Genomic DNA, 12,450 nt, shown 5'->3' on the forward strand with positions numbered 1-12,450 from the left:
TTTTGAAACTCTTTCAAGGAAGCTCCTAGCATATAATCACCTAGGTTATTAGGGATTAGACACTGCTGCAGGATAAGCCCTAGAAACTTTCCTTTGAGTTCACTCCTTTGGAACTAAAACGTACAACCCTAGTGTAATTAGGATTCCTCCTCAGAGTCCTAGTTCAACCAGAATTCTTTCCACATTCATCTGGGTGTTAGCAAGGAGCTTGTACAAGAATCCTAGCCTCATTAGGATTCCTCTACAGAGTCCTAATTCAACTAAGACACTTCGCCCAACTCAAGTTCTTGGCAGTGACACTCTCCTCTTGTTTGAGGGTGTGAATCCCTTGTTGGGCATAGTTTTTAAGGCACCAAGGCGAGGCTAGGCGACAGGGGGGGTGCCTTGTCACCTAGTCGCCTAGGCGATGGATTTTTTTATGTAGAAAACATAGATCCTAGGGTAGTTCCCTAGGTACCATAACCATATTTCCTTAATAATTATTCATAATTTTCATAAGAAAAGTATAGAGTTCATGTTAAAGTATAGAAAATCAACATATTCATGAGAAGAAAAAGAAAAAGAAAAAGAAAATTCAAAAAATATAGGGGCTGAACCCTTATTTTTGTTATAGGAAAAGAAGAAAAGAAAATGTGTTGATTAGACAATTTTAAGTTCTTCCTTACTTATTGGTTCAGGTTTTAAAGTCTTTGGAGGTTCAATACAGCATTTAGCAATGTTTATATTGATTAAACCCTAACAAATAAGAAAATAATAAAAAGAAATTAGTATATAAACACACAAAATGAATATTTTAGTTTAATAGTGCCTATTATATAATTATAATGTCAAAAAATAAAGAATAAAACTGTTCGGCGATTAGGCGAGGCCAGCCTCAAAGGGCGCCTTGTCACCTAGGCATCGCCTTGACAACTGTGTTGTTGGGCACTGCCAGAATCATAGAATCATTCACAAGCACCCAACATAAGGAGTCTCATAGCTTCAGAGAGTCTTGTTCATGGACTAGGCTCGGTCTTGGCTTTTGCCAAAATTTAAATGGGCCTAGCCTGAAGCCCGAACCCAAAATAGTGTAAACTGGGCATGAAGCCTGACCCATGAACAGGTCTATCTGCAGATCTTTAGCAACCGTCCTCATAGTATATCAAAGTAGTTGATCATAACCCAAAATTTATGAAATTGACAGTGACACAAATCCTTTCATTAATCAATCACAAACTAGATTTTATCAGTGTGTATAAAGACTTAAAATGAAGATTAAAGAAGTTGGAAGAAGTTTTGATTATAGAAGAGCAAAATGGGAACACAATTTTTTCATACAATTGAAAATGGAAGAACTTTGTGACAATGGATGTGAATCGTGAAGAGATCTATAGTCAAGAGGAGATTGCTAAACCTTCAAGAGATCATTAGAAGAAACATAATTGCACATTTAAGGCTCAAAAAACCATAGCAAAGAACTGAATAAATCAAATAGGAAAAAATTAAGAGACTGTAATAGGTATTTGTCTTCCTTTTGGTCTTTAGCCATCTTCCCTTCTTTATGTGTCGATTACTTGCCATTTTAACTTGTCTTTATTGTTACTATATGCTTTGGTTGGATTCAAAAAACTCTTCTGTAGTTATATGAATTTTTCATTTTCTTTTGAATTATTGTGACATAGTAAGTGAAACATATCAAAGTAGTAAGCCAATTATCCAATCACCAATTCCCTGTTGGTTCTTTTCTGGAAAATATTTAAAAAAATAATGATTTTAATGAAAATAGATTTTGGGAATGATATTACAAATGGGGATATTTTGCCAAATATCGTCTATATTGCAAACCATGCTACAGACAATTTACAAAAATGATCATTTCTCTATGTATTTGTCACACGCATTTGGGAACGACTCTTTTCCTTATTTGGGTGCAAGTGAATTTTGGCATTGGAAGTGAAAAGGTTATTTGATCGAGGAACGGATAACCTAAAAAATGAGGTAGATTCTATGGAGGTGTACCAGAGCTGCATTGATTTGGACTATTTGGAAAGAACAAAATCAAAGAATTTTTTTAGTTAGGAAAGAAGTAAGTGATAAAAGAACATGTTATGACTAGTGTGATACATTTGGGCTAAAGCAATAGACATCTTCTCACAATTCTCCGACGATGATATCTGGAGGAAATGGGGAGAGGTGGCACGAAGTTCTTCAAGAAAAGAATCAGCTTTTTCTCTTTGGTTGCATCCTGTTGGAGATTTTATTAAACAAAATTGAGGGGAGTAGTCAAGGAAATCTAGGCTCTTCTAGAGTAGAGTGTTGTTGCTTTATTCTAGGGAGGAGAAGGTGTTGGGGATTCTATTAGAGAAGAATTCATGGCTGTTCTTCCATGAGTGCAGATTTAAAAAGAGTTGAACATGGAGCAGTTGATTATTGAAGGGGACTCTAAGGTGGTGGTCTGATGGTTGAAGAACCCAGGAACTGGTTAACTAGCAACATGACATTAAGGACACAATAGGTTCGAAGATTGGCAAATGGGATGACTAATACCTTACCAAAACAAGGGGTTAATAGGGAATTTGAATTGGGATAAATTGTAATCTGATTTTAGGTCATTGTGAGAGGTTACACCTTGCTCCCATAGTTGCCAAGGTGATGCTTAGGCGACAAGGCGCCCTTTGAGGCTCGCCTCACCTAATCACCTAGCAGTTTTCTACTTCCTACTATAAAATACTTTTTTATTCATTCTTTTCTGAGATTATAATTATAAAATAGACATTATTAAACTAAAATAATCATTTTGTGTTTATATACTAATTTCTTTTTATTATTTTCTTATTTATTAGGGTTTAATCAACACAAACATTGCTAAATGCTGTATTGAACCCTCAAAGACTTAAAAACCTGAACCAATAAGTAAGGAAGAACTCAAAATTTTATCTAATCAGCACATTTTATTTTCTTCTTTTCCTATAACAAAAATAAGGGTTCAGCCCCTATATTTTTTGAATTTTATATTCCTGTTTCCTTTTCTTCTCATGAATATGTTGATTTTCTATAGTTTAATATGAAATTTATACTTTTCTTATCAAAATCAAGAATAATTATTAAAGAAATATGGTTATGGTACCTAGGGAACTACCCTAGGATCTATGTTTTTAACATAAAGAATCCATCACCTAGGAGGCTAAGCGACAAGGCGCCCCCCAGTTGCCTAGCCTCGCCTTGGCGCCTTGAAAACTATGCTTGCTCCTTTGCAAGAGTGCTTCTATTGTATATATACTTCGATGTTTCTTTGATATTTGAAGTTATTTATCAAGAAGTAGAGTTTTGGGATGATATGTTACATGATGAAAGGTGTCGCCACTTATTGATTTCCTGCCCCTTTGTTTCAGAGATCTGGTGTTGGTTTTTCTCTCTTTTTGGTTGCAGGTGGACCTCCCCTCCAAATGTGCAAAGTTTGTCCAATTCTACTTCAGTTAGGGGATTAAAGAGGAGAGGTAAAATTCTATGGAGATGCATAAGAGCAGCTATCTGTTGGACAGTTTGGGAGGAAAGGAATTAAAGGACCTTCCATGAGAAAGAAAGAAATAAGGATGTCATCATCAAATTAATTTCTATTAGGGTGGCTCATTGGACTAAGACTATAAAAGCTTTTTGAAAACAATTCAGCAGGAGACATTATCAGTAATTGGAAAGAAGTGGCTTGGTCAGCTCCATTAAAGACTGCATCTAACCCAGTTTGATGGTAGCATTAAAGACTGCATCTAACCCGTCAGGTATAGGAGGTATTTTCAGGGATGAAATAGGTTAAATTATTGCCATGTATTCTGGTTCTATTGGATGGGGGCATTCTCTAAGAGCTGAAATATTGGCTGTTCTGGAAGGGGTAAAAAGAGCCCAGGAGCTGAATATCAGAAAACTGATGGTGGAAGGTGATTCTAAGCTGGCTATCAGTTGGCTACAGAAGGAAGAGTTCAGTTTGTGGAAATACCTAAATGAGAAAAAGAAAGTTGAACAGTTTACTCAAAACATGGAAATCAAATTTCAGTGGGCTAAGAGGAGTGCCAATTCCTTGGCAGATTCACTGGCCAAACAAGGGGTGGGAAGAGTCGATCTATTCTGGGCAATAATTGTAACTTGAAATGTACCTTTAGGGAGGGTTCAGAGATTTTACCCCTCCCTCTTGTATATTTTTCTCTTAATATCTCTTAATGAAATATGAAAAGGTCATGAATAGACATGGGAAACAACAAAATATGAAAAGCAACGGAGATGGTTTGGAACAAAAGGACGAAATGGCTAAAATGGAAAAAGGTTCAGTTCTTGATGTATGTAAAAATGTACATCAAGAACTGTTGATGGTTGTAATAGATGATGTGTGGGCTGTTGATGGTTGTAATAGATGTTTGTAAAAATACAGAAAAGACAGAATGAAAAGAGAGAATGCACAGAATCACTCAAGGTACCCAGAATCACTATAGCATTCATGGGTATCACTCATTACAGAAATAATAAACCAAAACTCACTCAGTATCATTCACCATCTTTTGCACCAAGGACATTTATACACAACTGTCACTGTCATATTTTGATTCCAAGAAATAACTTCTAAACTACTAAACCGATTACACAAATTTTAGATACCACTAAACAATGACAAAACAAATCAATCTCTTAGGTTGGACCCTACAGACATGTAAAATGACTAAAATACTCTTATTGTCCAAAAATACAAAAATAAAAATCTAAAAGATTCCCATTTTGACTATTCGGTTCCCATATCAATATATCAAGGCAATAATAATATTCTTTAAGTATGTCTACAAACTGCAATATAAAACTAGTTTATTCAGGTAATCTTATGACATTAAACCTATACAAATGATATACAAGTAATAGTTGAAAACAAGAAAAGTATGATAGATTAAGCAAGATTCTTCTGAATAAAAGTCTGGACATTAGACAGAAAGGCATATGATACCAGATGGAGCAAGATTTAAGAAAATGGAATCCTTTATCACATAGCTGTCCACTTTATTAACTCCAGCAATATGGAAATAAATGCTTTCTAGCTTGCAATAGAACAGATTCATAATCACATTTTAGCAAAACTACAAGTGAAAGGATAAATAGTGTGAAAGCTTCTATACGAAGGAAAAAAGCCAAAAAAAAAAAAAAAACTACAGGCTAAATTTCAAATGGATGTTAAAAATTTTTCAAAGAAAAAGACTTCTGTAGACTATATGTAAAAATTGGTCATTGTATAATGATGAATAATCCTACAGCACATAAAGGATATTAACTGAATACATGTTACTGTAAAGTTTTATTGTTATCTAAATTTGAGAGAGAGAGTACTTACTTTGCCTCTTGCACTGAGTTTGGGCAAATCTCATCAGCATATTTCACAAGCTCACTAAGACAGCGGGCCCATCTGTTCTTGTCAGTGTCAAGAATAGATTGAAGTGTCACATCAGGAGGAACTGCATCAAATTCCCTCCGTACATCATAGGGGCGGCCAGAATCCCAATAACAGCTCTGAACAATGTCATCCTGTAAATTTTAAAGGACTAAGTTCAAGGCTAACCTTACAGAGAATAAAAAGGATTCGCAGAAAAGTAAACAAATATGGTAATAACAAACCCCATTTTCTTCAAGGACATCAATAATAAATATTGGCTCAGCTTCATTTTTCATTTTATGATCAGATAGTTCATTTATTGAAAGGTCTCTTATATCATTTCTTAATGCCCGAACACAGCGTAACAACTCTAATGCTGTATGCCTGATCTGAATATCCACAGAACTGAGAAAGATAAGGCCAACTGCATCTATCTCAGAAGCACGAAACTCATTTATTGCTTCTCCTGACTGATGGAAAGAAAATTTTTGAACTTTGTCGTTTCCAAGGCCCACTCGCTTTGCATCCTGAACATCATAATCTAGTCTCTCCTCAGATAAACAAGCCCTCCAGAAACGCATAAGTTCCACCAGGCGTCCCAGTGATGTTTGAATGAGAAGAGGAAATTCATCTGGAAGCCGTAGGATGAAGTTGGCCATCCCTCTCATAACTGCAAAGCGACGATGTGGAAGATATCTTACAATTCGGTTCAGCACCTGAACTGCTTCTTCACGGACACCAGGATCAATACTTATACCATGTTGAGGAATTATTTCGGTGATTTTGTCACTTCGGCCAACCTCTTCAATCAAATAAGGTATACACTTCAGCACTGACCGGAAGAGATATCCTTGAGATTTTTCCTTGGTGACAGCATCTGGAAAAGTTTAAACCTCATTTTGTATTTCTATCCTCAAACAAAGTATCATGAATTTCAAAAAGCATATACATAAAATTTTCAGTCAAACATAAAAACGATTACAGGAAAGCTACAACAAAACACTGGCACACAGAAACAGAAATTGAAGAGCATCAGAAAGAAACTGAAAACTTAGGCAATCTAAAGTTATGAGTCATCAGTATCCTGTGCCCCAGTTACTCAGTTTCGCAGCAAAATTATACCCAATGTTTCATTAATTTTGATTAATAGTGTGATGAATGGAAGATATTGTTAAATTGACATATGTAGGATGTGTCAACCGGAATCTAGCACAAGTACTTGATCGACAAAAGAAAAACCATGAAAGTCAAGTGCAAAAACCAAAACAACTTGTTTCTTGGGTACAAGATATTGCTTTCAACATTATCTATCACAGAAAAAGGACGTTGCCATCAACATTGTGTACATGAGAGGTGAATAATAGAAATGGTGTATGTGATAATAGTAGATAAGAATTTAAAAAGTGAAATTGTGAATGTTAAAAGAATTGGGGATAGAATAATTTTAATTAGACTTGTTTTAGGTGAGAAAATCATTCATATAATTAGTGTGTTATGCACCTCAAGTGGGTTTAGAAGAAACCATTAAAAAACAATATAGGGAAAACTTAAAAGGATTAATCCAAGAAATTCCAAATGAAGAAAATACTTTTGAAGGAAAAGACATAAATGGGCTGTGGGGAAAAAGTATAGGATATGATATGGTATATGGAGGATTTGGGTTTGGGGAAAAGAATGAATCAGGAGGTACAATATTAGATTTTGGAATAGCTTATGATATGACAATTTGAAACACCTTTTTTTCAAAAGAATGATGAACACTTAATAACATTTAAAAGTGGATCAAACATAAGTCAAATAGATTTTTTTTCCTTTACTAGGAAAATAGAGTGAATGATGTGTAAAGATTGCAACATTATTCTAGAAGAAAGCTTAACAATAGAACATAAATTAGTGGTGATAGATGTACACATAAGGTAATGGAAGAGAAATAGGGAAGAAAATAGGTCTCTGAGAATTCAAGTGGAAAAACCTAAAAGGAAAAAAGTTAGCTCAATTTACTAGGAAAATAGAATGAATGATGTGTAAAGATTGCAACATTATTCTAGAAGAAAGCTTAACAACAGAACATAAATTAGTGGTGATAGATGTGCACATTAGGTAATGGAAGAGAAATAGGGAAGAAAATAAGTCTCCGAGAATATAAGTGGAAAAACCTAAAAGGAAAAAAGTTAGCTCAATTTAGAAACAGGTTGATAATAGAAAGGAATTGGAATCTAGTGGAAAGATTAAAATGATATTTGGCTTGAAATGGCAAACAACATAAAGAAAGTAGCAAAGGATGTCTTGGGAGAATATAAAGAGAAATGGAATGTACTAAAGAAATTTGGTGGTGGAACGAAGAGGTTCAAAATACATGTTACAAAGAATGGAAAAAAAGTTAAAAATGCAAAAAAAAAAAACACAAAATATTTAAAACAATAAGAAAAAAAGTTCAACAAAAGTGAATGAAGTTAAATGTAGGGCTTATGATGAGCTTTTCCATAAATTTTTTTGATGAATATGAGCTTTTCCATAAATTAGGCACTAAAGGAGAAAATAAATGTATAAACTAGCAAAGTTGAGAGAAAGGAAAGGCAAAGATTCAAACCATATTAGGTGCAGTAAAGATAAAGATCAAAGAGTCTTGGTAAAAGATAAGGAAAACAAGGAAAGGATAACATTGATTAGAGCCACATTGGCAAACCTCCCTATTTACTTCCTCTCAACCTTTAGAATACCATGTAGAGTAGCAAAGAGGCTAGAAAAATACATGAGAGATTTCTTTTGGGACCCAGGGGAGGAGAGGAAGGCTCACCTGATAAATTGGGATCAAGTTAGAATGCCCAAGGATAAAGGGGGTCTGGGAATAGGAAATATTTCACTTAGGAACGTAGCTTTGCTAGGAAAATGGTTGTGGAGAGCAATTTCTACAAAAGCTGCCCCTCATGTTTCCTCATCTTCTCCTTGGAAAACAATTTTTGAAATTTATCCAATATTCATTAATTCCATTCGGTTTGATGTGGGCCAGGGTAATAAAGTTCGTTTCTGGGAAGACCTTTGGGTGGGAGATAGTCCACTCAAAGATCTCTTCCCTGACCTATACACTTTGTCAAACTTCAAAGGGGAAACAGTAAGCATTTTGGGTAATCTTGGCCCAAATTGGGGTCAATTTGAATCTGGGATTCAGGAGGGGCCTCAGGGAAAATGAATGTGCCTCTTTAGTCCAATTGTTGGATCTGCTAGGACAAGTTCATTTGGACCCATCCTTGGAAGACTCTAGAATTTGGAAAGATTCCTCAAATGGTCTCTTCTCTTGTACGTCCTTCTTTAGTGTTCTTGCCACACCTAGCAACCCGGTTGGGGACTTTCCTGTTAAAGAAATTTGGAGTAAGCCTATTCCCCCAAAAATTCAAGCATTCTGTTAGGAAATTTTCCTTGGCAAGGTTAATACTTGCGATATGCTGCAGAGAAGAAGGCCTTTTGCTTGCCTTTCTCCTCACATGTGCTTCCTTTGTAAGGAAAGTGGTGAGACCTTGACACATCTATTTTTATCTTGTTCCTTTGTGCATCACATTTGGGATTCTTTTTGTTTTCTCTTTGGTTGTAGGTGGGTTCCCCCTCAAGATGTGGTAGGACTTTAACCGAGACTTTTTGAGGCAATCAAAGAAAAGAGTGAAGGTTATGTGAAAAACTACAAAGGCAGCTATTTGTTGGGTAATATGGGAAGAAAGGAATAATAGAATATTTTTGGATAAGAGTAGAACAAGGGAGGAGGTAATCGACACAATTAAAGTTAAAGTAGCTTATTGGATAAGATCCTTACATATCTTTCAAGAGTTCTCAATCACAGACATTATAAGATCCCGGATAGAAGTAGCGCAATGTTCGAGAGTTGAAAGAGAGAGTAAGAATGGAATGGATACCTCCAGAAGGTAACAAGATTAAACTGAACTTTGATGGAAGCTCCTTTGGAAATCCGGGACTGTCAGGTATCAAGGGAGTAATAAAAAATTCTGAAAGGAGAAAAATAGCATTGTTCTCTTATTTGCTGGTTTATTAAAATTTCACTCATTTATCAAAAAAAAATAATAGCATTGTTCTCTAGACCTATCAGCATGGGCAACGCTCTAAAAGCTGAGTTAATGGCATTGCTACAAGGATTGAAGATAGCTAAGCAACTAGGAATGAGGCACGTTGAGGTTGAAGGGGACTCCAAGGTGATCATCTCTTGGGCTAAAAACAATAGAACTACTTCGTGGACTTTCAAACAAGTGATAAGGGAAGTGGAGAAGATCGCAAGGGAGGTAGAGGCTGAATTTAAATGGGTTAGAAGGAGTGCAAATGGGCTAGCTGATTACCTTGCTAAACAAGGGGCTCTGAGGCAACAACTGTTTTGGGCTGCAATGTAAAGAGGGACAGAAATATGTAATAGTGAGGGAACTCTAACCCCATACACAGTTGTAACACTTTTTAACTCTAATTTCAAATAAAATTCTTCTTTGCTGATAGAAAAAAGTAAGGAAAACAAACAAAAATGGAAAACTATTTTGAAAAATTATTGAATGAACAGTAAGGAGAGGGTGCTAATGGAGGAAAAGCTAACAACACTAGTAGTGTTAAAAATAATACATACCTTCATAGAATTATGCTTATTGAAGTAAAAAAAGCACTAAATAAGATGAAAAAAGGAAAGACGCTAAGACCTAATGGAATTCCAAATAGAAGCATGGAAAGGTATGGGAGAATGTTCCATACCTTAGATCAAAGTGTTTCATACCTTGAAAAGAGCTGTGTGGTGGGGCTAAAGTTAGATCAGAGGGAGCTGGAGTCTATTGTTGTATGCTTAGAGTGTTCCATTTCTGAGTGCCCCTTGACCTATTTAGGACTTCCCCTAGGTGCTAACCCAAAGGAGAGTCGTTTCTAGGACCCTGTGGTGGAAAAGTTCCAAAAAAGGCTAATGGCTGGGAAAAAGAATTACATCTTGTTGGGGGAAGAGTCACCTTAATCATAGCTACTCTCGCCAATCTCCCTATTTGCTTTCTATCCGTTTCTAGGATAATCTCTAGGTAGCTAAGAGGTAAGAAAAACTGATGAAAGACTTCTTATGGGAGATAGGAGAAGAGAAAAAGGACACTTGATCAGATGGGAGGTAGTTAGCCATTGTAAGGAAGAAGGGGGGTTAGGATTAGGGAGTATAGTTAACAGAAATAAAGCTCTTTTAGGCAAATGACTCTGGAGGTGGCATGTGGAAATAGAGAGGGCTTTGGCATGAAGTGGTGGCTAGTATCCATGGCTGTACTCGTTGGAAGGCAATTTCTAGCATTCTCCCTAAATTCCTTAAGTTCGTAAGGTATATTATTTACTTAGGTAACTATGTTCTTTTCTGGGAAGATGTTTGGGTGGCAAATCAACCTTTAAAAGATCTTTTTCCCTCTCTTTATTCTATCTCCCTCTTTAAGGAGCCTGTTTCAAGGTTTCTTCATCCCCCAGCTCTCCCTCTATCTCCTACCTAGGATCTCAGGTTTTGTAGAGGCCTAAATGATGAGGAATCTACTTGTGTCTCTGAGCTTTTATTATTGTTAGATTCTACTTGCTTGGAACCCCTCAATCCAAATAAAAGAGTTTGGACCTTGGTGTCGAATGGCTCCTTTACTTGTACTTACTTTTTTAAGTCCCTTGGCTCTTCTCCCTCCCCTTGGGTTTTCCTAGTGCAAGAAATTTGGTCTAAGCCTATCCCCCCCAAACTAACTGCCTTTTGTTGGGAGATTTAGAATGGTAAGATTAATACTTTGGATAACCTACAAAAGAAGAGACCTAATTTGTGTCTATCCCCAAATTGGTGCACAATGTGTAAAGTGCAAAATGAGGACTATTACCATTTGCTACTACCTTGTTCCATCACTGTAGATATTTGGACTTGGGCATTCTCTTTATTTGGTTGCAGATGGAACTTTGGATAGCCTACAAAAGAAGAGACCTTATTTGTGTCTATCCCCAAATTGGTGCACAATGTGTAAAGTGCAAAATGATGTTACCATTTGCTACTACCTTGTTCCTTCGCTGTAGATATTTGGACTTGGGCATTCTCTTTATTTAGGTGCAGATGGAACTTGCTTTCTGAAGTAAAAATGCTCTTTGGTCCGTCAACTTTTCAGTGGCCAACGAAGAGAGGAAAACTGATGTGGAAATGCATATGAGCAACTACGGTATCGACTATTTGAGAAGAATAGAATGCTAGGGTATTCCAAGGAAAAGAAAGGACCCTTGAAGAAGTTAAAGAGAGTATTTTAACAAGGACCATCTTTTGGCTAAAGACTTCTGATTTGTTTGTAGATTATTCCTATGATGACATTTGGAGGGGTTGGATAATGGTGGCATCTGTAGACTCTAAGAAGATTAGGACACAAATAAGGTAGACACCTCCTCTAGAAGGGGTTGTAAAGCTGAACTTTGATGGTAGCAGCCAAGGCGACTCAGGGCCCTCATTTATTGGAGGGGTTTTGAGGGACAAGAACGTTAACCTTATCTCTTTATTCTCACGTTCAATGGGAGTTGGAGACTCAACAAGGGCTGAAATACTTGCAGCTGTACAAGGCCTACAAATTGCTAACCAACTTGTGGTGCAGAACCTACTAGTAGAAGGTAACTCCAAGGTGGTAGCGGGTTGGCTGTTGAATCCAATCAGTGCTGTTTGGAGGCTAGAAAGATCTCCTTAAAAAAGTAAAGTGGATCACAAGGAATATATCAGTCAATTTCCAGTGGATTAGTAGATCAGCAAATGCTTTGGCAGACTCTCTGGCCAAACAAGGGGTTTCTTGAGCTTCTTTGTATAGAGCTAATCTACAGTTCTGTTCTCATTTTGTTAAGACTTTGGGTTTGTACTCACCCTCGTTCCTCCTCCAAGGGGAGGTAGCACCTCATTCTTCCTCCAGGGCTGATTGTACTCTCTTTTGTTCTCTTTAATAAAACTATTTATTCATTCATCAAGGAAAAAAAAAACTAAACTATTAAATAAGATAGCGAAAGAAAAGAAAATTTCTAATGATTGGAGAAAAAGCAGTATGGTCCCTATATTTAAGAACAAAGGT

At 36.4% G+C, this 12,450-nt stretch overlaps 1 protein-coding gene across 6 annotated transcripts in view; it reads right to left on the minus strand.

Annotated features, from left to right (window-relative positions):
* Window positions 1–12,450, minus strand: part of LOC104608078 (ARM repeat superfamily protein) — a 56,108-nt gene that overhangs the window by 8,221 nt on the left and 35,437 nt on the right. For all 6 annotated transcript variants that reach the window (XM_010273943.3, XM_010273946.3, XM_088891232.1 and 3 more), the window contains 2 exons: window positions 5,623–6,257; window positions 5,342–5,532 (listed from right to left, as the gene is read on the minus strand). In XM_010273943.3, coding sequence (XP_010272245.1) covers window positions 5,342–5,532; window positions 5,623–6,257 — 826 coding nt within the window. The remainder of the gene's footprint in view (window positions 1–5,341; window positions 5,533–5,622; window positions 6,258–12,450) is intronic.

This window comes from Nelumbo nucifera, chromosome 7 (genome assembly GCF_055504915.1).
Source record: "Nelumbo nucifera cultivar China Antique chromosome 7, China Antique-T2T, whole genome shotgun sequence".
Classification (NCBI taxonomy): Eukaryota; Viridiplantae; Streptophyta; class Magnoliopsida; order Proteales; family Nelumbonaceae; genus Nelumbo; species Nelumbo nucifera.